A 25655-nucleotide genomic window follows, 5' to 3' on the forward strand; every position below is an offset into this window, starting at 1 on the left:
GGTCCCCTGTTAAAAGCTCTTCAGAGAACCATTTCTTTCTTTCAAGACATCGATCTCAGTTTGCAGTTACAACATTCATTCGTGTGAGTGCTTGTAGAATGAATTAATGAGTTAAGGTGTTTGGAGTGGAACAAGTGCACTGCTGGCTGCACAGCGGATGGGTGTCTCTACCAAGCACCTAGGGCAGTGGTTCTCAACTTTCTGGCCCTTTAAATATAGTTCCTCATGTTGTGACCCAACCATAAAATTATTTTCGTTGGTACTTCATAACTGTAATGTTGCTACTGTTATGAATCATAATATAAATATCTGATATGCAGGATGGTCTTAGGCGACCCCTGTGAAAGGGTCGTTCGACCGCCAGAGGGGTCGCGACCCACAGGTTGAGAACCGCTGACCTAGGGCCTCTCCGCCAGCTGTCTTCCACTTCAGGCCGTGTCGCACTGGGACCGGAGTCGGCCAGTGGGGCAGCTCTGACTAATCCTAAACTGGGCACTTGGTACAGAGGGACATTTTCGACAATCTGAGTCAGCATCCCAGCTCTGTTCCTGACTTGGCATATGACCCAGAAAAGTCACATTTCCTCTCTGAGCTTCAAAGTGGAGTCACAGTTGTGAAGCTGGGACACAAGAGTCAGCATACAGTGTTGCCACGCCAATTCAGTTCAGGGGCTTCCCAGGCATCCGGTACCTGAATGAGGTTGGCTGCTGGCATCCTCCGCTTCTCAAAGTGCTTCTGCCGATGCTGCTCCTGCACCTTCAGGGCGAAGCCAGAGCCGAGGATGCCCTGGGGGAGTAGGCATGGTTGGGGGAACGTGGTTCGGCATAACAGGCAGTCTCTGCCCTTCTGAGACGCTCTCCACGTGGGACAGGCACTTAGCAGGCTCTGCCCCCAGGACCCCTTCCCCTGGCCGGGCAATCCTAGGCAGAGAGGGACTCACGGCAGGCAAGGCAAAGAAGGAGATGCCTAGTAAGGCGAAGCCGGCAGCCAGGACCCTGCCCAGCCACGTGTGCGGCGTCTTGTCACCATAGCCGATGGTTGTCAGGGTAATCTGGGAACACAAATAGGTTACCCACAGGGCTGGTCACAGTGGCCACCCACATGAACTTGTTGGGGGCACACAGAGATGAAGGCCTGATCGAGAGGGAAGGGCCCCCCATGGTTGCCCACCGGGGACTGGTCATAAGGACTTGTCATGGGGATTGGCTAGTGCAGTGGTTGGCAAACTCATTAGTCGACAGAGCCAAATATCAACAGTACAACGACTGAAATTTCTTTTGAGAGCCACATTTTTTAAACTTAAACTATATAGGTAGGTACATTGTTATTAACTTAATTAGGGTACTCCTAAGCTGGCCTTTGCTAAAAACATCCTCAATCTGATTGAGGTACCTTCGCTGAGGTCGACCCCTTCCAACTCTCCCATCCACACTCATCTTGTATACTTGTTTCGTCCATCTCCTTTCTGAAAAACCGACTTCTGCGCATGGGCCACGAAGTTTTAATCGCACTGTACCTGTGCACCGGCACGTGGCATTTTGTGGAAGAGCCACACTCAAGGGGCCAAAGAGCCGCATGTGGCTCGCGAGCCGTGGTTTGCCGACCACTGGGCTAGGGGCACAGACAAATCCCGCCCCTCCTCACCCCCCAGCCCCATGCTGGGATACAGGCCACAGGGCTTGGCATCTGGGATTAGATAGGGGCACAAGCAGGTCCATGGGGCAAATTGGGGAGCTAGCATACAGATTGGTCATAGGGGCCCCAGCCGTAGCAGAGAGAACAGGGACAGGCCTGCCCAACCCTGAATCGGAGGCTGAATCGGAGGCCACAAGGGTCAGAGATGGTCCTAAGGGGAAGGGAGACCCTCGCGTACCGTTCCCCACCAAAGCGAGTCAGCGTAGGAGGAGAAGTCGGAGTTGGCGTCCTTCTCGGCCAGATAGACCAGGAAGGAGGCGAAGATGAGCACCAGGAACCCGATGTACCAGGCGGTGATCAGCTCCTGCGGGGGCAGCAACGGGTGAGACCACAGGTGGGACCGAGGCGGGAAGGCGTGAGGAAGTGGGGGACGCTGAGCCCACCTGGGAGAGGTGGGAGGGGGGGAGTGGAGGCCCCCAGAATGGCCCATGAGAGGTGTTGGGAAGGGGATAAAAAGTACCCCGCCCTTTGTAGTTCCCAGGCGCCTGTCTCTACTCCTCCCATCAGGGACACCCGGCCCCTCCTTCCCGCAATGGCCAGGCCCTTAAAACGTCAGGGCACGCCCCGCCCCCGCCCTTGACCTTCCAGGTTCCACGCTCAGACCTCCGCCCCCAGACCCATCTTGCCCTGCCCCCAAGCCTCACTTTTAGGTTTCGATCTGTCCCCACATCTAGCCTCGCCCCCATCCCACCCCCAGACTCGTCCCAGCTCCCCACTTTGCTGTGCACGTACCCTGCAACCAGAAGTCTCTAAATGAGACCCTCAAGCCCTTCCCTTCAGCCCCGCCTCCCAGCCGGGTCCAGCCTCCCGGGCTCCACTCTGGCCCCGCCCTCCTGCTCCGCCCGACCCGGCCGCGCCCCCGCCACGCCCCGCGCCCTCACCTTGCTGTGCGCCATGACCACGGAGCCCAGCAGCTTCCAGGTGCCGCCGCGGCGGTCCATGCGCACCATGCGCAGGATCTGCAGGAAGCGCATGCTGCGCAGCGCAGACGTGGCGAAGATGTTGCCCTGCGTGCCCGCGGCGATGACGGCCACCGAGGCCACGAACACGATGAAGTCTGCAGGGGCGGGGATGGTGCGGTCACGGCCACCGCCAACAGCCCAGCCCACCCCCCGTCAGTGGGGCCATGGGGGGGAGGAGGGGAGAGGGTCCCTTGAGTCTGTGCCAGCAGCCAGGGTCCGGGTCAGATATGGGGTCAGGGTGCCAACCCTGGGGCTTGGGGGTCACGGGTCAGGTAAAGGGGGTCAGGCCTTATTACCTATGACACAGAAGGGTTTTCTGGCAAAGCGGAAGCGGCCCTGCCATCCTCGGTAGCGGCAGCAGCATCCGGCGGACCAGACACGGATGATGTACTCCAGGCCAAACACCACGATCATCACAAATTCCTGTGGGGCCAGGGCCTGAGCTCTCCCCAGTCTCCAGCCCTGACGCAGCCTGGAGTCCCTGGGGTAGAGGTACTAGGGTCTCCTCAGCCCACTTCTCTGGAGGTGCTTACACCTGGGTGAACCGAGGGGGATTCTCGAAGGCAGGTGGCCCCTTCCAAAGAGACTGAAAATTCAAGTCTGTCCTCTCTGTCCCTGTGAGCTGTCGGGGTTTCTCTCCTCACCCCACCCTCCCACTCCCAGTCGCCCCGGACTCTAAAGCAGACTAAGTGACATAAAGGGTGGCTGTCTGTCAGCTGTCCCCTCCGAGATGTTTCTGTTTGGGGGGTGGCGTTAGCAGTTTGGGTCCTGAGAAGGAGTGGGACCTACTCACCTCCTCTCGGCCCATCATAAGCCCTGGCATAGAGGCAGGAGGTCCCCAACACCTGCTATAAAGCAGGAGATGAAACCCAGAGATGGGCAGCCACCAGCTCAGGGAACACAGCACAGGAGGCCACGCTCTGAGCCATGGTATAAAAAGGCCTCCCTCAGACAGGGACTCTAGCACTCACCAAGATGAGAAGACACTCATTGGCAAGTTCCTGGTGCTCCTGGATAGTGGACAGCACGGACAACACCAGGCAGGTGAACACCAGCAAAAATCTGCAATAGCGGCATGAAGGAAGGGTTAGTCTGCTGGGTGGGCAGGACAGCCAAGGAGCCTCACTCAGCAGGGGGCTGTGGAGCCAGAGGAGGAGGGAAGCATTGTTTGAGAAGAGGTATCTGCAGAGCAGATAGAAGGTTCGGAATCAGAGTTCCCTGGAATCGTGGCTTGTGCTGAACACCAAAGGGAGCAGCCCCCAGGCTCCAGGCTACTGAGCCACAGGCCCCTTGATGTAGCTTCGAGAGGCAGGTTGATCTAGACTGGCCCAGGGTCCCACAGTCAGGAACACCTCCAGGCTCAGCCATTCACAACCTCAGCCCCTGGCTCCGAGGTTGTCTTGAGAGAAGTGCTCCAGAGATTGAGGGAGGGGAAAGGGAAGGTCAGCAGCTGAAGGAGGGAAGGGACCCCCATTCCCTGACACCTGAGGTGGCAGAAACATGGCTTCATCAAAGGTCAATTGTCTTACCTTTGCGGGCACTTAAGAAATTAAATAATCTGATAGCTATGGAAGGAAAGGGAACTAGGGAGAACAGGTAGAGAGAGAAGAATACAGAGTGCAGAGGCGGAGAGGGTGTGAAGAAGGGAATCAGGCATCAAGGAGCCATGAGGTGGAGGCCTGGAACTCCCCTGAAGGAAGCAGGAAGCGACTGAGTGGCCCAGAACCAGATGTTTAGACAAGGAGGGTACTTTAGAACCCACCTCTCCCACCACTCCCTCAGCCCCAATTTCACACCTAAGGGAATGGAGGCCCAGGGAACAAATGGCATTGCCAAAGGTGGCTCAGTGTGTCCAGGATGAGGTTAGAACCACGTTTCAGTGGATGGGCAGAAGGGAAAGGACATGAGGACAGAAGTTGGTGGCCCCCGGAGGATGTGAGTGCGTGACGGAGGTAGGATGAGGGGAAGATGCAGCAACAGGGAATGCTGGACTCCTGGAAGCTCTCCTTTTTGGGATGGGGGTGGGGGTGAGGGGGGGAGTGGGGAGTGGTTATAGGACATGTGCCCTGGAAGAGACACCTGAGGGAATGGACTTCTCTGGAAACACATCCCTTGTGGATTGACCCACACAGCCTCCCCCAAATGTTCCCAGAGTCTCCCCACCTGGGTCTGCTGATGCTGCATTCTGCCTAAAATACCTCACCATGGTAGCCTGCTGAGACTGCTCCCTTCCCCCACACAACTCTCCCTGCTCAAGGAGCCCTCTGGATGGCCCCTCCCAATGCTGGCCTCCCTGTATGTGGCCCGAATCACTTTCAACATAGCTTTGAGTTCATGTTTCATGGTGACAGGGGCATGGGCTGGGAATCAGAGAGACCTGGGTTCGAATTCCAGTCCTGCCATGTGTGTGGCCCTGGGAAAGTCACCCACCTTCCCAAGACAGTCTCCTCATCTGCAAAGCAGGGACTGACAGGACAAAAACATGGAAAGGGTATGGCTACACCCTGACCCACTTACACCTCCTTGGACAGGGGCTTCCGGCCTGCTCGGAGGGCAGGTATAGGGCTGTGTCCCAGCCCACGCCCCTGGGTGGAGGAGGTAGGTGGCAGATGTCAATAAAGAGTTTTGAATGAATGAGGGAAGAGGAGGCCTCCTAGGCCAGTTCCAGACAAGAGCTAAGTCAGCGAAGACATAAGGCATGGTGCTCTCCCGCACCAGCTCCTCCTATTCAATAATTAACCATAGAAAACGCAGCAGCCACATCCACTGGGAAGAGAGACTGTCTCTGACACAGGGCTCAAGGGCGGAGGGTCCTCCCTGAGGTCTTCTCATCCAGCCCCCTCCTCTGGGAAGGGCTGCAGCCAAATCTTGATGGGCCTGTACCCCAATGCTGGACAGTAATCCTTCAGTCCCATTGCTCAGCAACACTAGGGGCTGCCTACTGAGTGTTTCAAAAGAATTTTTTTCTCAACATTTTTCTTTCGATGCCAATAGGTACACATCTATAAATGTCCACTTCACAATAGGTTAATTTTTAAAAGTAGCTTATAGAACCTTAAGGACAGTGTGATCAAAATGTTTAATGGGCAAGGAGACACCTGATTGGTGGTGTTGCTCTTATATCAGTGAGGGGCAAAGCAGATGTACAGTCCTTAGTTCATCCTAGCTTGATGCCTGTGTCGGTGGCCAGAGCTGTTTCATGCCTGAGGCACATAAAAAAAAATTTTAACACGCAGATGTCTTTTATATAATGTACTAGAGGCCCAGTGCATGAATTCGTGCACAGATGGGGTCCAGCTGGCCCACCCCGATTGGAGCCGATTGGGGCCAGGCTGGCATGGGGCAGTGGGGGGGGCCGTGGAAGGTCGGCCAGCCGGCCTTGCCCCCGCATTGGGGTGGGGGTGGGGAGGCAATCAGAGGCAGAGCCGGCCATGGGGAGGGGTTGCCACAGGCAGTTGGCTGACCAGCCCTGTCCCCGATGGGGGACGGGGGCTCGATTGTGGCCGCGGTTGTTCTGGTTGTTCTGGTCATTCCGTCATTCGGTCGCTTGGCTTTTTTATATGGAGATACCAAGAGTCAGCGGGAGTTACCTCTGGGTGGAAAAGTTAAGAGGGACTTGGTTTTTGTTTTGCTTTTTGCTTCTCTGCACTTCCTAATATTTTTTAGAATAAACATGGGTATTCTCTTGCCTCTATAACTTGTCTCCCGTGCCCATTTCTCCTACAACTCACTTCTACCTCTATGACTTTCTAAATAAACTTTCTCTTATGGTTTGAGTCTTGGCTCTGAATTATTTCTTAGCCAGAACTCAAGTATTGAGGTCCAGTCTAACTCCATCAGTTTAACACCTGGTGCCATTTCACCAACAACACATGCACATGGGGAATTCATATAAGCATGAAAATTCCAAACACATAAAACAAAATGAGGTATAAATGTCATTCAGTGCTAAGGGTGAGGGGGGAGGGAGAGAAGTGATCCACAGGGAGACGAAAAGAGTTACTATTTAATACATTGAGCCATCTTGAAACAATAGGTCACAAAAAGGACTTTGACCAAAGGGTCTTGCTAGGTTCTTCCCTGTCAATTACACCTAATATTTTAGATATTAAAATACAGTCGTTCATCTATGATGATGGTTCCCCTCCTGGAGCAAGTCTGTTGTCTAAATTCTTTTTAGGCAATAAGGTCAAAAGGTTCTTCCTGAGCCTTCTGGGCTTTTAATGTTTTTAGCTCAGAACCTGCATGCTGGCGTAGCACATCTTGGGGTGACTCATCTGTACCCCTACACTTAAAATGTAAACAACTTTATCAAGTTTTGAATTAATGTCAATTCAAAAACTGACACAGTGTTCTAGCCGTTAAATATTAAAATTGTGGACCCAGAGAAGAAACATTCATTTGATGTGAACCCTGAGAAGGAATTTATCTGCTGAGATGACTTCCCACGGTCAACGGAGGGCCAAAATTTTATAAATAAGAGCCTAGCAGGGATTTGCTGACAGGGGCTCCTCACATATAAGAAAGAAAGAAAGAGAGAGAAAGAGAGGGAGAGAGAGAGAGAGAGAGAGAGAGAGAGAGAGAGAGAGAGAGAGAGAGAAAGGAAGGAAGGAAGAAGGGTAATCACAATCTAATATAAAATTTAAAATGCATTTCCTTCAAAATACAAATGGGGGAAAACCCACTGTGAATCCTGCCCCCAGCCCCTTACACAATAGCCTTTGCCATCAAGCAGGTGTGAGGGGGTGGCAGCCTCTCCCCAGAGTCCAGCTCACATATCCAACTGCCTATTCAACGTCTCTCTGTAGATGTCTAATGGCCTTTCAAACCAAAAACACACTCTCAATTTGCCCTCAAATCTTGCTCCTCTCCAGTCTCCCCATTTCAATAAAGGCACCACCCAGGGGCTCGGGCTGCAGATCTGAGTTAAGCCTTGATTCTCCTTTTTCTCACCCTCCACATCCTGTCCTTTAGAAATTTCTGTGGGCTCTACCTTCAGAATATATTCCTGTAGAGGCCATGGCTCACCACCAGCCACCTCCTGGCCCCCGACTGGTCTCCCTGCCTCCACGCTGGCCCCATTGTCACCACTCTCTTCCAAGCAGCCAGAGTGATCTTCCTGGGACACAAAGCCAGAAGCCATCATTCTCCTCAAAACTCTCCACTGACCTCCCATGGCACTTCAAGGGTGAAGTCCAGCCCCTCAGCATGTCCAGCAAGGCCCTCTGAGATCCGGCCTGCACCTCCACTTCTTCAATTTGATCTCCCCTTTCAACCCTGGATCACTGGGCTCCAGCATTCTGCCGCCCTTGTCCTTCCGGGAACACACCGAACGTATTTCCACCTCCAGGCTTTGCACTGACTTAGCTGTTTTCTCTGCTATTTATTGCTCCCTTACTCATCCAGCTCTCTGTTCAAACATCACTTCCTTGGAGTCCCCAACCACCCCCCTCTCCAAAATAGCAATCCATCTGTACTCTCTCTCCCTTTGCCCTGCTTTATTTACTTTTCATAGCAGTGTTGAAAGACGGCGTAAATGAATAGCAGAATTGCACGTTAAACATCAGGACACCATGTCACCAAAGCCCCCAGTTTGTACCCACTGAAGAGGTACCCAAAGCTTTTAGCACACCCATCTCTGACCCGCCAGTCTCCCCAGCATCTTCATGAGAAGGGAAGAGAAGGCAGGCCTCTGACCCTGACCAGCTCCACTTGATAGATGCTGTTTCAAAAGCCCCTGCTGGCTGGTTTGGCTCAGTGGATAGAGCCGGTGGACTGAAGGGTCCTGGGTTCGATTCCAGTCAAGGGCACATGCCTGGGTTGTGGGCTCGATTCCCAGTAGGGGCATGCAGAAGGCAGCTGATCAATGATTCTCTCTCACCATTGATGTTCCTGTCTCTCTCTCCCTCTCCCTTCCTCTCTGAAATAAATAAAAATATTAAAAATAAATAAAAAAAATATAAATAAATAAATAGCCCCTGAACTTCACCTCCCTCTGCCTTTGAGCACTGAGTGGGAGGTTCCTCAACCTAGATGCTCAATACAGCCAAACACATGTATTTGGCTTGAGAGAGAACATCCTGTGTTCCAGGCACCTGCATAACTGTTCCTATCTTCCAGATGAGGAAATGGGGCCCAGGAAGGGACACACTTGCTCAAGATCACACAGTGAATCAGTGACCAAGCTGGGGCCAGAAGCCCAGCTCAGGTTGACCTCCAAGCTGCCTTGGCCTTCTTGGGGGGGTGCTCACACAGACACCCACTCTTTGGACAGCAGAAGAGAAATCAATGTCTGGAGCTTAGGGAGGGAGAGACGAGGGAAGGAGCCCTGAGCTGGGGTGCGACTGTGTCTGCCAGAACCAGAGTGTGACTTCATTCATGCAACAAATAAGGTCTGTAAGGATTGTCTCTGGCCCCGCTTGGGGCCTCAGTTTCTCCATCTATCCAAGTGTAGATGGCACACAGGAGCTGGCTGGCGTGGGCCTCTATAACCGCCCCAGCAGAGAGGCCAGACTGGCAGCCACTTTCTGGAGCCTCTCTGCTCATCATGTCTGGCAATGTGGAGCCCTTGCCCAGTCCAGGAGGCAGAGCTGGGACAGGTGGGCGCTGCCAGGCTGACTCTCCCTGGCTGGGGCTTATAGTGCGACTAATAGCAGCCCCTCCTTCCTACCCCCAAGCCCCCCATTCTGTGACTATCCCAGTCATTCAGGATGGCAGCAAGGAACAGGCGAATGGTTTGCTTAGAACTGTTGTTCTGAAACCGTAGCAGGCGTCAGAATCACCTGGAGGGCTTGTTAAAAGGCTGATGTGTGGGCCCCACTCCTAGAGTGCCTGCCTCAGTAAGTGTGAAGTGGGGCCTGAGAACCTGCTTTGCTACAAAGTTCCCTGGTGATGTTAATGTTGCTCCTCCGGGAACCACACTTTGAAAATCACTGACTTGGCTAATGGGAGTGGTTATGGCTGACCAGTTATTAGCTACCTCAAGGCTTTTTAAACTGCTGTATTCATTGCCTTATCCGCCCCTCTTCCCCCAACACGCCCAGCCTAGCTCAAATCATTGCCCAGAAGCAGCCACAGAGCAGGGGAGCGAGGAAAGCCGTTCTGGGGAGGCGGGTATCATGCCAACATTGGCTTTTCCCCTGACTCCTCTGTGACCCTGTAACTGCTCCTGCTGGCCCAGGGTTCCTGTTGGCCAGGCGCTGTGCCAGGCCCTCTGCATGCATATTCTTCATCACTCCTCGCCACTCCATGAGAGCAGTCCTGTAACCACCCAAGGTGGACCCATGAGGACCTAGAGCAGGAGTGGGCAACCCCTGGCACTCGTGCCAAACATGGCACGCCAGTAACTTTTGCTGGCACACGAAACCCTCTCTTATAATCTTCCATTTACAGTTTTTTCCTTAATATCGACTTTTTAATTTTTCAGATAAATTCAGTGTAGGTGCATCTTAGATAAATAAATAATTTTACATAACAAGTTATCTTAAAGACCATAGACATGGATTGACGAGAGAGGGGAAGAGCAATTTCTATGCCTCTGCCTTAACTCTCCCTGCCTTCCTAGATCTGACCAGTGTTTTGGTTTCATCCACATACGCTTGTGAATCTTTGTTCTCAGTGATGAATTTTGTTAAGTCTTGTAATAGGAGTAGCCTGACGGATGAAACTAGTAGCTCATGCATATCTCTGAAAGTCATGAAATATAAACCTGATGTAAAATCTCTGTCATCAGTGATGCAGCAGCAAAAGTCCCACTGATAATATCAAACGGAGTCATAAAGTTTTCTGTCGGACTATCAGTGTACATGAATACATTAAAAATGTATTTTTCATCATCACATACTGTGTTTTTGTTGCTCGAATGAATTTTATTATTTCTTCAAGGTTCTTCACATACGTACACCTTAAGAGATATCAAGTAGGAGTAACATGTTCTCAAAAAATTAGGGTTGGCACGCAGAAGAATTTTGAGTCAGAGATTTTGCTGGTTTTGGCACGCACTCACAAAAAGGTTGCCCACCCCTGACCTGGAGGCTCAGAATGGTGTGCTATGATGGTTGCACAACTCTATGAATATACTAAAGCCATTGAATTATACACTTTAAAAGGGGGGTTATGGAAGGTTATTTCAAAGGGAAAAAAGCAGGAAGAAAGTTATATTAGGTTGTCCGAAGTCATCAGGCTGGGACCTGAACCGAAGTCCACCAGAACCACCAGCCATACTATCTCTCTGGGCCTCAGTTCCCTGTCTGCAACATGCGATGGGATACGTCAGCCTTATGACTCTCCAGCAATGGGGTAGAGGGAGAAGGTCAGCCCTGAGCTCAGTTCCAGATTCTCTGAGATGTTCCCTGAAGAAACAGATGCCTGGAGGTTAGATACTTGGGGATATGCTGTGTGTGTGTGTGTTGGGGGGGAGGGTACACAGCAGAAAAGAGGTTATCGCCTAGCCCAGTGGTCGGCAAACTCATTAGTCGACAGAGCCAAATATCAACAGTACAACGATTGAAATTTCTTTTGAGAACCAAATTTTTTAAACTTAAACTATATAGGTAGGTACATTGTTATTAACTTAATTAGGGTACTCCTAAGGCTTAGGAAGAGCCACACTCAAGGGGCCAAAGAGCCGCATGTGGCTCGTGAGCAGCAGTTTGCCGACCATGGGCCTTACCTCTCAGAGCCACATTCACTTAAGAAACTTTAATTACTATCTATGCACAGCCAGGTTTATTGTGAAGCTAGAAATGAATAATCCAGGCCCCTCAAAAATTAATCAAGTTTCACACAGCAGTGACATGATGGACAAGGTGATGACAGTGTGCCCAGCGGGTGCGGGAACCCAAGGCAGCTTTAGCAAAGACAAAGTGGGGGGATCAGGGAAGACTTGTTGGAGGAGGTGATGAGTTCAGGAGTGAGGGTGCCCCAAGTAGAGGAAGCAGTGCAAGCCCAGGGCAGCCAGCAGCCAGCAGTTCTGGATGGTGATGGCCCCAAATAAAGGTCTCTGGGGAGACCAGACAGGGCCAGACCCAGGGGCCTTGAGTGGCCCCCTTAGGCATTATGAACATTATCCGGAAGGCAATGGGGAGCCATTGAAGAGTTTTAAGAGAGAGAATGACAAGGTCTGACTTGTGTTTCAGGACCACTGCTCAGGGGCAGTACGGAGTGTGAATTAGAGGAAAGGCAAGTAGAAGGCTCTACAATAATTCAGATTATACAGAGATGATGGTGGGAGCACTAAAGAGAAGTGGATGGTCTGGAAAAGTTTGAGAAAGTAGGACTTTTTGGTGATTAATTGGGAGAAGGACTCATATTTGAGTGGGCACCAGGATGGTGAAGACACCATGTGTGAACTATGATGGGAGACCCCTGTAGAGGAGCAGCGTGGGGGCGGCGAGTTCCACTGTGGATGTGCTGAGGTGGAGAGGACCGTGGGACACCGGGCAAACACTCAGGAGGTGTGAAGAGAGACCTGAGCTGGAAATGCAGACTTGGGGGGACATCAGGGTCGAGGTGGTAACTGAGGCCATGGAGCAGCTGAGACAGTCCAGAGAGCATGTGGTGAATTTAGAGGAGGACCCCGTGGAACTCCAGATGGGAGGAGAGACCCTCCACCCAGACTGGGAAGGCACAGCCAACAAGATGGGAGGAAGCAGAAGAGAGAGGAGCCAGGCCGACAGAAGAAAGCGTTTCACGGAGGAGGGAACGGACGACAGTGTCAAATGCTGCCAAGAGGTCAAGCGAGATAAGCCTGAAAAATGTTCACTGAAGTCGGTCACTGGGTGCCTGGGCAGGGACAGCCTCGGAGGAGGAAAGGCCCGGAGCAGGCCCAGCCGGGGCGGGAAAGAGAGAGGGCAGTGAGGACGTGGAGACAGAGAGTGTAGGTATAACTATTTTAAGAAGTTTGACGCAGAGAGTAGTGGCTGAGATCAGTAAGCTGGAGAAGGATAGAGAGCACAGGGAATTTTTTTTTTTTTTTAACACGAGAGAGGCAGGTGGAAGGAGAGAGGGAGAAGTTGAGAGGTGGGAGAGAGGGAATGTCAGTGGATGTTGTCCCCAGGGCAGCAGAGGACAAAGGGCTAGTGCTGAGCAGAAAGGACCTAGCCAGCTTCCCTGGGGCAGGCGGGAAGGGGGAGGGACTGGGTGGGAGAGGAGGGTGGGGGACAGGGGATGCTCAGAGAGCTCCCACGGGGCTCGACTTTCTCTGTGAAGAGGAGGCCAGGTCTACTTGTCAGCGGTGCAGAGCAGGGCGGGTGGGAGGGTCTGAAGAGATTCGAGTCAGCCTGTGTCTAGGATGGAGGGGAGCTGACCAGGCCCTGGAGAGTGGTCCCTTGGGAACACAGGGCCAACAGCGAAGAGGGAAGAAAGATGTAGAATATCGTAGGTGCTCCTCACATGCATTTTTGGTTTTGTTTGGTTATAGGATTTGGGGTTTTGTTTTTGTTTTTAAGCCTTGATGATCCCGAGGGGGAAGCAGACTGTGTAGGATGAGCGGAACCGCCCCCCCCCGCCCCCCCCCCCCCCCCCCCGCCCCCAAAACCAGGCTAAAGTGAATGCAGAACCAGACCTTGCTCCTTCCTTCCTCCTGGGCTTCCTTCCTTCCTCCCCTCTCTCCAGTGTCCCTCCTCCCAGACAGCCCTGCCCGTGCCTGCCACCTGCTTGGCCACCAGCGGGCACCCTCATTTGGCCTTGGGAGTAGGTGGCCCCTTCCTCAGCCCCCAGACCAGGAGCCCAAAGGCAAGGTGCTGTCTTCCCTCCTGGGGACAGATGAGTCCAATCCGTCCCATTCAGCCAAGGTCCCTGGAGGGCAGAGGCCATGCCCTCACCACCTTCGGGTGGAAAAGGGCTTCCTAAGCCCCAAACCAGAGCTGATACGACAGAAGGGACCGCAGCTAGATCTGAGAGGCACTTCCTGATGGGGTGCAGGGGGCCTGGAGGGCCCGGGCTCCTCTGGGAAGAACAGGCTTTACTTTCTCTCGCAGGGGGGCCAAGGGGAGGGGCAGTCAGCCAGGCCTCAGAGCAAGGCTCTTTCCAAGAATCCTCAGGGGCTGGGACCAGAAGTTTCCCCTGATCCAGCGATTCTAAATATGGCCAAGGGAGCAAAATCATGTGACCCAGGGCCCCACACCAGGGCTGCTGCGCGGCCATGGCCCCTCTGGGCCAGGGGCTGGTGTGAGGGCTCGGGGTCAGGGGTGAGGTCTCCATGGAGCCTCAGTTTCCCTGGCTGAAACATGAAGGTGAGGGACAACTCAATGAGGGATGAAGTCCCTTCAGCCGTATGACCCTCCCGCTGTGGGGTGGAGGGGAGAGGACTGTCCCTCAGCTCAGTTCCAGATTCTTTGAGGATGTCCCTGGAGGGACAGCAGCTGCCAGCACATAGTACAAACTATGAAAAAAATGCCCCTCTTGGAGGACCAACAACAAAAAAGGCATTCTCTTTCGCCTGAAAAAGTATACAAAGTTGACTCCTCTAGATGGCCCCGTTAGAAACAGGCGGCCCTTCCTCTGGGCTGACCCAGCCCTGGGCACAGTCTCCATTTCAGCACCACTGTCATCCTCTCGGCCAGGCCCCTTGGCAGGTCCAGGATGCCCGAGGACCAGGGCGGCCCTGGGGCAGCCCTGACAGCCACCACAGCCCTAGAAAGGCCAACTTCATGTGGTTCCATGTGGCTCCACGCTCCTCTCCTGCCTCCACTGGCTCATCCAGAACTGGACACTGACCCAAGAAAGGTGCCCCCTCAGTCGGGCTCAGCAAATGGTATCGCCTTTTCAAGAACCACAGAGTAAAGCTGGCGGGGGTGCAGAGAATTGGAGCGGAGACTGATGCTCCAGACCAGCGGTTCTCAACCTGTGGGTCGCGACCCCTTTGGGGGTCGAACGACCCTTTCACAGGTGTCGCCTAAGACCATCAGAAAACACATATATAATTACATATTGTTTTTGTGATTAATCACTATGCTTTAATTATGTTCAATTTGTGACAATGAAATTGGGGGTCAGCACAACATGAGGAACTGTATTGAAGGGTCGCAGCATTAGGAAGGTTGAGAACCACTGCTCCAGAACCACCAGCCCTCCTCCACTCCATGAAGCCCACATGTGCTCCTGCCGTGTTGCCCTGAAAGCCTGCCCCTTCCTTGCAGCAGGCAGCCTCGCCCCCGTGCCAGTTTTCCTTGGGCGTGGATGGTCTTGGTCCCACTAAGGTGTGGAAGGCAGTGTCTTCTGGAGCAGGTGTTTGAGTCAGAGCCTGGTCCTTGCTCACCTGGACCTGCTCCAGCCCCTCCTACTTGTTCTCACTGCTTCCCTCTGCCATGCCAGCTAGACTACCTGGTGTATCAGGTAAGTGGGCTGAGCAACACATCAACAGGAGCCACGGGTGGGAACAAGGGGGAGCAGGGACCATCCATCTGCTCAGGGCTGGTCAGACAGTGCTGACTCCTCAAATGAACGGAGCGTGGGAAACCCAAGAAGGAGGCCAGCAAAGTAAGAGTGAACCAAGGGGCGGAATACGGGCAGCCTGGGTTTTAGAAACTTAAACACGATGATGGCCAATGGAAACCGCCCCCCAGTTCCACCTGACCAGCTTCAGATGGATTTGGGTGACTCAGTTTTACATGCTGAGCTGGGCATAAGATTTCATTTGGACTAAGAGCTTAGCTGCTTTTTTTTTTTTTTTTTTTTTAAGGGTGAAATCCACTGAACTGCAGGCTCAGGCCCAAGCTCCTCAGCATGCCACCTCACTCTCTACCACTCGGGGCCCAACCTGGCACTTGGGACTCTGTTGTCATAGCTCTGTTCCCTTTCCCCACCTTTGCTCATGCTCCCCTCCTCCAGCCTGGCTGAGTTAGGTGGGTGGGAGCCCCCACCGCAGGCTCCCTAATCTCCCATGCCCATCTCCATGCTCACCTCCATCATGGCATTTACCTCAGTGCAAGAAAAGCTCTGAGTACCTGCCTCCTCCTGCAGACCGAGAGCTGGTTGAGGTCCTGTCCTTTTCACCTTGAATGCCCTGTGCCCAACTCAGAATGGTGCTGGGCATCGCCCTGCTGGCCACTTCAGACTCCACATCTCAGCCTTCCCTGTGGCAGGTGGGATTATGAGAGAACCCAGGTGGGCAGCAACTCCAGGAACCACACAGCCCAGAGCCACAGAGCATTCACTCACTCACTTACTCATTCATTCTGTAAGTATTGAATGACTGACTGACTGAGAGCTCACCATGGGCTAGGCACAAAGACAGACACTGTCCCTGCCTTCATGAAACTTAAAATCTCATGGGGGAAGAGAGCTAATCCGAAAATAAAGGGTGAAAATGTGAACAAAAAGGGGCTATGCAATAAACCTCACAAGCTCAGGGGGGCGGGGGGCACTTGACAGGCCCAACAAGCTCAGTGACCAAAAGTAGCCACACAGGATCTTCTGATGATAAATTCCTAACGGGGCAGGTCACAGCAGGTGTTCATGTCCCAGGCTTGTAGTTGCCTTAGCAAAGGTCAATCTTTACGTTAAGTCAGCGGTTCTCAACCTGTGGGTCGCGACCCCTTTGGGGGTTGAATGACCCTTTCACAGGGGTCGCCTAAGACCATCGGAAAACACATATATAATTACATATTGTTTTTGTGATTAATCACTGTGCTTTAATTATGTTCAATCTGTAACAATGAAATTGGGGGTCACCACAACATGAGGAACTGTATTAAAGGGTCGCGGCATTAGGAAGGTTGAGAACCACTGCCTTAAGTGAGCTTTGTCTGTTGTTCTTATGCATCTAGGATAACATACCTTTGGAAGGTCAGGGTAATTTTCTTTTCCTCAAAGGCACAAGAGATTTCCCCATTTGCTTTCTCCCACCTCCTTCATTTCCCACCAATGGATTTCATGCACTTTCCTTGCGTCTTCTCCTTTGATTCTAATGTAAAAAATTAGCTGAGAAACTGTTGTTCTCCTGGGCATTTGGGACCTTGCTCCCTGGCACATGTCATCAGTTTGGATCAAATAAACTAATAAAATTCTCTATAGGTTTGGACGTTACTTACATTGACAAAAATGTCAGATGATGATGGAGAACAATTAAGTGGGAAGAAGGGATGAGGAACATTGGTATGGGAATCAAGGGAGGTCGCTGTATAGAGAGTGGTCCGGGCAAACAGGTTTGAGAAGGTGACATTTGAGCAGAGATCTGAAGGAAATGAAGGTGTAAGCCATGTGGGTATCTGGGAGAAGAGGGATCAGCAAGTATCAGAGACCTGAGCCAGAGGGTGCCTGGTGTGTTCCAGAACCACAGTGCTCCGGAGCGAGTAAGCAAGGGGCAAGTGGGAGGCTGTGAGGGCAGAGTGGCAGTGGAGGTGTGAAGCAGATCATCTAATGGCTGTTGTGAGGATTTGGGCTTTTACTCCAAGTGACATGGGGAGTTCTGTGCAGGGGGAAACATGATCTCACTTATGTTTGCAAAAGATCACACAGGCTGTTGAGTGGGGCGGGGAGGGGTTCAGGGAGGGGCAATGATATTTGTCAGGAAGCTAATAGTATAAATCAAGTAAGAGATGATGGTGACTTGTACAAGGGGGAAGTGGAGGTGGCAAGAGGTGGTCAAATACTGACTATACTTTGGCACTGCAAGATCCCTTAGAGCCAATCAACCACCTTGTTTACTATATAGATGGGACACTGTGTCCCAAAGAGGGACATGACCTACCGGTGACCATACAGTAGATCAGAGACAGAGCTGGGCCTGGGCCCAGATTTCCCAATTCCTATGGTAATTCCTTTTGATTTTTTTTTCCTCTTTCCCTAGAAGGACCCAGGCACCTGCCCCTTACCCCCACCTCAAAAATTCCCTCCTCTTGCTGCCCTCCCTGCTGCATGTGACAGGGTGGCACTGGGTTCGAGGATTGACCAGGCCTCCAGCTACTTGAGCCTGGCAGGGGTCAGGGTCACCTCTAAGGAGCCTTCTATGCTCTGAATCAGCAGAACCTGTGCAAAGGGGGGAGGGAGGAGGGAGGGAAGAGTCCAAAACAGGGAAAGAGCTTAGTCCCCACCTTGGTTCTCGGCACTCCAGGAGCAGAGAGGACACACTGGGAGCTGACAAGGTGGAACAGGATCTGCAGGGAGGGCTGGGCCCCCAGGAGAGTGCAGGCTCTAAGACAGCTCAGCCTGGGAGTCCTGCAGACTCAGCCACTGAGGATTCCCCCCAGTGGGAGGTTTAGGGGGCATGATGAGGTTTAACGGGCATTTCAATGCCTTTGCTACTAATAAGCAAAGCAGCATGCAAATTCACAGGCCACACCTGGGGCGGTTGGTTAGAGCTGCCCTGAGAGCCTTGCTTCTCATTGGAACCCCAAGTCCAGGACCAGCCAGACTGAATCCAGCAAGACTGACACCAATGTACTCTTTCAGCTGGGAAAGGCTTGCTGTGTGACCTTGGGCCAGGAGAGCAACTTCTCTGGACCTGTTTCACAGCCAAGGTGGAAGGGTGGTTAAGAGGGTCTGAGGCAGGAAGCTGGAAGCACATCCGCAGACCCTCTCCATTTCTTTGGCCTGAAAGGGGAGAGGCTGCCCAGCCTGAGGCTCCAGCTGATTCAGAGTACTCTAAAAGGCAGCAGCCTGTTCGGTGGCTCTGGAAGAGGTGTCAGAGTTGGCGACAGCAGAAGGGGAGGCACGGGATGTGGGCAGAGCCAGGACTCAGCTTCAATGGGCTCTCTAGCCTGACTCTGTCACCACTCAGCTGAGGAGCTGGGAAACTACAGTTTATTCCTCAGCCTAAGGAAGGGATGAGAAAGGAGGGCCCTATTTTTCGCTGATCCCCCTGGGACTGGTGACTTCAGCTTCCCAAATGGGAAGATGCCCTGGGCAGCTCCTGAAGCTGCTAGTCTCTGGGACTTCTAGAGTCTCCAGAGGAGGGTCTTTTACGTTTCATTTGCATGGTGCTCCTTGTGTGCCCGCAAAGTCTAGAGAGCCCTTCTACCTCCCAAACTCCCCTTTAATTGAATATATAAATGATAGTGAGGAGGAGTCGGGGTAGACCAAAGCAGAACTTCCAATAGCTCATTAACCACAGAAAGGGTGCTGGGGGTCAGGGGAAGCGGACCGATTGCACCTCTGGTCCTGATGCCCCCACCTCTTCTGAGAAAGACAGACCCCTACATGTTTCAGAGACAAAAGAACTGGCTTGAATTCAGCTCTGACCCTGACCCCTGCCAGGCTCAAGAACTCAGCCTAGGCTGTGAACTGTCCCTCCGTGGGACTCAGTTTCTCTGTCTGTCCAGGGTGCCGATGATCCCTGGTGCGGCAGTCTGCAGGCAGGCGCCTGGCCCGGAAGAACTCCTACGCGAGGGGTTGAGGAAAGCTTGGGTTCACTTGGGGACGCAGAGGAGGCTGACACCAGGCGGGGCTCCTCGAGAGAGGGAGGGGATCCTGGAGGGGAGGGCTCCTGGGGACTCCTCCCCCCGCAGGGCCCGCGGCCTCCTTCCCCGCAGGGGCCCCTTTCCTCCCGCAGAGGCGCCGCGGTCTGCGCCCGGGTCTGCACCCCCCGGCCAGCCAGGCTAGCCCCAGGTTTCGGCGCGGGGAGGGGCAACCGGGAAGGGGCGGGGCACGCCGGGGGCGGGACACCGTGGTGGGCGGGGCTCCGGGCCTGGGAAGGGCGGGGATTCGGCGACACCGGGCACCGCACGCTGGAGGGGCGGGCGGCGCTGCGGCTCCGATTACCTCTCCGCGGCCTCCCCAGCCCGCCGGCTTCTTTTTCCGTTTCCAAATTAACAATTGAAAACGCGGCGGCCTGAAAGGCGAGCAGCGGGCCAAGCGGAAAGTGTGAAGGTGCCGCCGCGTCCCCGAGGACGGGGGCGGGGAAGGGGGCGCAACGCCCTTCGGCCCAGGGCTCGACCACCCACGCTGGGTGCAGGACGGAGTGCCCCCGGGCTCAGGGGTGCCAAGGCTCTAAGTCGGGTCCTGGCCCGATCCGGCCCCTGGTTCTGCCCTGGCCAGTGTCGCAGCACCCAGTGCCCAGGCTCAGGGCGGTGCCAGCCCCCAAAGGCGGTCCGGGAGGCACTGAGGCCGGATTACCACTCTAGAGGCTGAATGCCCAGGAGGGGCCGGTGCCAGGCAGCACCCTCACAGCCCCGTCCTTAAGGGCTCCCGAGTCGGGTAGGTTCGCGTGTCATTTCACCTTACCGAGCCAGCCATCGCACCCCAAGCCAGTCATTTTACCTCACTGAGACTCGATTTCCTCGTCCGGAAAGCGGGGAGGGAAGGTAGTTGGCCACAATGAGCTGCTTGTGAGGAATAAATTAAAAGAGCAGATGCATGCGGCTGACCCACCGTGGACACAATAGGCAGCTGCTATTATTATCTTAGGCTGATAATGATGCTGCTACCGTGTCCCTGGCATCTCCACGCACAGTCAGAGGAGCTGTCCACCAGGGCAATACCGGAGCTGCCTGCCTTTCCCTCCCTCACTTCCTTAGGGCTCCCCAAAGCCGCGCTTGGCAGAGAAACTGAGGCCGGGAAGGTAAGTAAGGGGCTCCAAGTCACATGTGAGTGAAAAGAACTAGGGCCTGAGCCCAGGCCTCTTCTTATGGAGACAGGTGGTCCCTGGGGTTGAGGCCCTGGGCCTTGGACCCCTGTCCTTAGTTAGTGCCCTGAGAGATGAGCGCTAATGCCAGGGCAGCTGGAACAAATGCGTGAGTAACAGAGGGAGTCTCCACCCTCAGGCATCCGGGGGCATGGACCAGAAAGCCAGAGGGCAGATACTGCCCGGCCTGGGTCCCCCAGAATGTAAGTTCCTTGAATGCAGCCACTTCATCTCTCTTGTTCACCACTATCTCTCCCACACCTGGAACAGGGCTTGTTGCACTGTAGCTTCTCAATAAATATTTGTTGAGTGAATGAATGAATAAGTGAATGAGCAGATTCCCTTTTATACAGCTGTGGTCTCCTGCTTCACCTCCTATGTGATATGGACTGCTTTGTTGGGGTGGGGTGCCCCTCTCCCCAGCCTGGAGACCCAGGTAATGGAATGATGACAGGAGACAAGAACCAAGACAGAGTAAGGGAGGAAGAGGTAGAAGGTGTTCTAGAAGGCAGAGTTGAGATCACCTCTTTCTTCCTAGACCCTTCCTTCCCACTCCTTTCCAGCCATGGACTTACTCCATTTGTCCTTCCTCCAGCCACCCCTTCACTGACCACCAGATTCCAGAGCCACCCTCACCCCCACCCCCAGTCATTTACTTTGCAGTCAGAGTGCCCCTCTCCTCGTTACAATCCTCAAGTGGCTCCTTGCTGTTTATAGCCTAAAGCCCAAGCTCCTCAGGTCAGCATGAGGTGTACCCACACTAAGCCTCAGCCACACTCCACCCCTCCATACCTTGTGCATTTCCACCTGGTGACTCTCATGTTCTCTCGTCTCCTTGGGCAGCGCCCCCTCCTGCCTGGCCCCTGCCCCAATCTCTGATCTGCTTTGGAGAGAAGTGTGCTCTCAGTCTGGTTGAGATTCCTGGCCCTCTCTGGGCACCCCAGGCCCTCCTTATGCTGAGGCTGTTTCTAATTCTGTCTGCCACCCACTACCATCTCATTAGGATCCATCCACCAAGGGCAAGGCCAACTCTGAACCCCTCCCATCCCCCAGGCTGGCCTGGTAGATATTCAGACAGTATCTGGGAGGGAACAGAAAGACCCAGGTTGCGAGGGCCTTGAGCACTAGTGAGTTGGGTTTCTCCCACTGTCCTGTGAACCCCAAGAGTTCTGAGAAAGGGCGTCTTGCTTAGGATTGCTACAGAGGTGGGTGGGTGAATGGAGGGCTGCTGTGAGCCCACCTCAAACACTGGCAGAGCTGGGAAAGAATACAAATGGAGACCCATCCTATATAATAAAGAGGTAATATGCAAATTGACCATCACACCCTCACACAAGATGGCCGCCCCCATGTGGTCACAAGATGGCCACCCTAAGATGGCCGGCAAGGGAGTGCAGTTGTGGGCAACCAGGCAGGCAGGGGAGGGCAGTTGGGGGCGACCAGGTCGGCAGGGGAGAGCAGTTGTGGGCAACCAGGCAGGCAGGGGAGGGCAGTTGGGGGGGACCAGACCTGCAGGGGAGGATAGTTAGGGGCAACCAGGTTGGCAGGGGAGGGGAGTTAGGGGCTATCAGGCCAGCAGGGGAGGGTAGTTGGGGGCGATCGGGCTGACAGGGAAGCAGTTAGGCATCAATTAGGCTGGCAGGGGAGTGGTTAGGGGGTGATCAGGCTGGCAGGCAGAAGCAGTTTGGGGCAATCAGACAGGCAGGCAGTCGAGCAGTTGGGAGCCAGCAGTTCCGGATTGTGAGAGGGATGTCCCAGATTGGAGAGTGTGCAGGCTAGGCTGAGGGACACCCTCCCACCCCCAGTGCACGAATTTCATGCACCAGGCCTCTAGTATACTATAAGTCTACATATTCAAAAGTTTAAATCAAGCTAACAAGCTGTTAAATAAAATGTGTCTTACCCTTCCTGACACATATACCTTCGTAGGATCTGGAAGGTCAAGTTTGAATTTAAAACCTTGGATACCCTGGAGTCCCATGCTGGAAGCTGATGGTCAGCCACATGGCATGCCCTCTTCTGTTCCCACACTGGGCTCATCCTCACCAGGAGGGGCCTTGGTTACACTCTGTGGCTGTCAGCCTGCTCTTCCAGGCTTTATCTACACTGGCTGCAAACAGCTGCCCTTGAGCCTGTGAGTGCTTGCGCACGACAGTGACCTTTGGGGCGATGAGACAGGAAAGAGGCCTATGAAAGCCCTGGAAACAGGCATGGGAATTTAGCCAGAGAACTCCAGGGTTACCTGGAATGTGTTCTAGAATAAGAAGGGTCATGTACAGGCTTCAGGTTGGTGGTATACAAGGCCACACAGGCTGAGTGGGCAGAATTCTGGGCCCTCACCCTGGACTCCACCCAGAGCAGTCCTGCTTTGGTTTGTTTTGTTTTGTTTTGTTTTGTTTGTTAATCCTCACCCAAGGATATTTTTTCCATTGATTTTAGAGAAAGTGGAAGGGAGAGAGAGAAACGTCCATGTGAGAAAGACATATGGATCAGTTGCCTCCTGCACGCACCCTGACTGGGGTGGGGATCAAACCTGCAAAACCAGGTGTGTGCCCTTGACCAGAAATTAAATCTGTGACCCTTTGGTGCATGGGCCAAGACTCTAACCACTGAGCAACACCAGTCAGGTTGTTTTGGTCTGTCTTATACACTGTGCTCCTGTGTCACTTTTCATTTAAAGAACCAAGTCTACTGCTTAAAACATTTTGCAAAGCACTCAAGGGAAAGTAGACCATTCCCTTCTACTGAACACAGGGTGCCAAGAACCACAGTCATGTAGCAGATGACAGCATGACCAGGGCTCAAGCCTCAGACTCCTGCCTGCTGCCCGGGCCTTGGCCTCCATGAGCACATTTCTGATTGTAGGACCCAGTGCCTCCAATGGACAGGCCATGGGGAGGTAGTGAGCGCCCAGTCCAGAGCAGGCCTGCTGCGGAGGCCTCCAGCCTTAACAGGGCTGCGTCCTCAACTCAGGTCGCCCAGCTGAGGAGTGGACTGAGAGGCCCAGACCAGGCCCAGAAGGAGAGGGAGTCCTGGTATAAATAACTGTGGGGGGCCGGGATGTTTGGGCTGTCTCCTGGGAGACGGCTGTGTGTTTACTGCCCAGCGAAGGGGGGCATGGCCCACACATTTGCCTCCCTGACTTGTAGCCAAATTTCTCCCAGAAGGGGTGGCCCAGGATAAGCCCCAAACACTCCAGCTCTGCACCCCGACCAGGTCTTCCCCCTAACTCTGCTCCAGCAATGGCTTTAAACCTGCCTGACATTGCCCTCATTTCTCAGCCCAAATGCTGCACAGCATTGCGTTTCATCAGATCCAAATGGCCCAGTGTTGCCCCCATAAGTCCCAATTCTGCTCACATCGTGGGAGTGTGAGAAGTGTGAGCAGGGCAGGAGAAGGCCCTAAGTAGAGGAGCTGGGTGTGTGCCAGGGATCTGAGCCGGGGCTGCTGGGCATGGGGGCAGGGACAAACCTCTCCCATGGCCCTGGCCAAGACAGAGGAGGGCTGCAGCCCCCGGATTAGGAGAGTGCAAATCCCTCTCCCAGCCTGGTGCCCACCCCATGCCTGTCATGTGCAAGGTATTAGATGGCCAGACCCCATCCCTGGTCACACCACAGCCAGCTCCTCTCCCAGCCAGCCAAGCCAAGAGAAAAAACCCTCAAAGCAGGAGGGAAAGTGGAAAGATCCCCTTCCCCTGGGGCAGCAGCTGCAGCCCCGGGAGCACTGAGGCACAGGGGTTGATGTGAGCTGAGTTCCAGCCTGCAGGCCAGGTTGCTCACACCCATGCACACACACAAATATCCTCTGTCCAGCCAACTGATGGGTCTTGCTGGGGACATCGGCTGATTTTCACTGAGAGCAGAGGCTTATAGTTGGGGCTGTGTTGGTCAAGGGTCTTAGGTGAATAGACACCTGGGCTCTAGCCCCATATCAGTCATTTTTCAGCTGAATGTCCTTGGGCAAGTCATTTCTCTTTTCTGATCCTCAATGTAAAATAGTGTCATACTATCTTCCTCTAGGGTAGTTATGAGAATCCAGTGAGATTCACTGAGCAAACAATTAAGCCCCATCCTGGGCCAGGCATGCCTTAAAGTGCTTTGCGAACCCTCAGGTGGGAGAAGGGACATCCTTCCCAGCAGGAGACAGCATTTTGGATCCAGAGGCTGATGCTCAGAGTTGTGAAGAGACTGCCTAAAACCACCCAGAGGGGACTAGAGCTGCCGGTCCGTGGCAGGGTTTTCACTGTTGTTTACTGCTGTTGGGTACAACTGAGATTCTTGGTCTGAGCCTGGGTTCCAGTCTGGGCTCTGTCACCGAACCTTAGTCCATGCCCTGTTCTGGGCCTCAGTTTCTCCATCAGTAGAATGAGGGGGCTGGGTGAGACCAGTGAATCCTATACCCTGTTGAGCTGTGAGAAAGGGAGGGAGAGGGGAACTGAAGTAGGCTGAGCCACCTGGCCACTGCCCAGGGCACCCCACCATTAGCTGAGCCAAATCCCTGGGTGTCCTCATGGGGCAGTTCTAAGGCCACTATTCTGGCGATCCCCATAGACCCCAGGCCTAGATCCCCTAGAGTCCCTTGGCAGGCAGCTTCTGTGCCTGTACCCACCCCCTCTGCCTCCAAGGCCCCCTCAGCTCAGCCACACACACCTTCCCCAGGCCAGGCTTTGCATAAGCAGCTCTACTTTCCCTATAGGCAAAGTCCTAGGGTTCCAGGCCAGGTCCAGCCAGGCCTGGCAGGGTTAGTGGGCAGCTCCAGAGGAGCCGCTCAGAGGGCTGGGCCAGGAGGGGAAAGCAGAGGGAAGAAGAGGCCAAGTGGATGGCATTCCCAGAGCTCCCTGCCAGAGTCCCCTCCTTGCCAGACCCAGAGAGCTGTTCTAAAACACTAAAACGCCCACGGCACTCCCATCGTCAGTTCCTTTTCCTGAACTCGGGGTCTTCCAGGAAGTCACTGCTCCTCAGCCTGGCCTCTCAGCCTGGCCTTCTCAGCCTGGCCTCCTCAGCCTGGCCTTCTCAGCCTGGCCTTGCTCATGTCCCAGCCTCTTCTCGGCACACCTCTTGCCCCTCTAGGCTCCCAACCTCCCCACTTCTTGAAAATCTTTGCAAATGCCACATACAGCCTCACCTCTGGGCTTACCCATGCTGGTCCCTCTTCCTGGAATGCTGCTCCCTGCTCCTTTTTGCAGGGTTGACTCCTATTCCTTCTTATTTTTCAGGTTTCAATTTAAACCACCTACTGAGGGAAACCTTCCCAGCCATGCCCATTTGGGGGCTTGGGCTGGCCCCTCTGTGCTGGGCTCCTACAGGACTCCATGGTGCCCTGACACTGCCAACCTCCCGGTCCATCTCCACCAGGGAGCAGGGGAGCGTCTGATTCACTGCTCTGTCCCCAGCATCTGGAATAGAGCATGGACCTGAGGGACGCTCAGTGAAGGC

At 53.8% G+C, this 25655-nt stretch overlaps 1 protein-coding gene and 1 non-coding gene across 3 annotated transcripts in view; one reads left to right on the top strand and one right to left on the bottom strand.

Annotated features, from left to right (window-relative positions):
• Positions 1-25655, bottom strand: part of KCNQ4 (potassium voltage-gated channel subfamily Q member 4) — a 58840-nt gene that overhangs the window by 21090 nt on the left and 12095 nt on the right. For both annotated transcript variants that reach the window (XM_070405000.1, XM_070405001.1), the window contains exons 2-7: positions 3629-3719; positions 2954-3080; positions 2577-2752; positions 1874-1999; positions 941-1051; positions 691-786 (exon numbers count right to left, since the gene is read on the bottom strand). In XM_070405000.1, the coding sequence (XP_070261101.1) occupies positions 691-786; positions 941-1051; positions 1874-1999; positions 2577-2752; positions 2954-3080; positions 3629-3719 (727 nt within the window). The remainder of the gene's footprint in view (positions 1-690; positions 787-940; positions 1052-1873; positions 2000-2576; positions 2753-2953; positions 3081-3628; positions 3720-25655) is intronic.
• On the top strand, positions 5734-5873 carry LOC139004743 (small nucleolar RNA SNORA48). The gene has a single exon (XR_011470568.1). It is a non-coding gene; the product is annotated as a small nucleolar RNA SNORA48 (small nucleolar RNA).

Source organism: Myotis yumanensis, unplaced genomic scaffold, assembly GCF_028538775.1.
Source record: "Myotis yumanensis isolate MYYU_CA2020_CCGP unplaced genomic scaffold, mMyoYum1.0.hap1 SCAF_2, whole genome shotgun sequence".
Taxonomy (NCBI): domain Eukaryota; kingdom Metazoa; phylum Chordata; class Mammalia; order Chiroptera; family Vespertilionidae; genus Myotis; species Myotis yumanensis.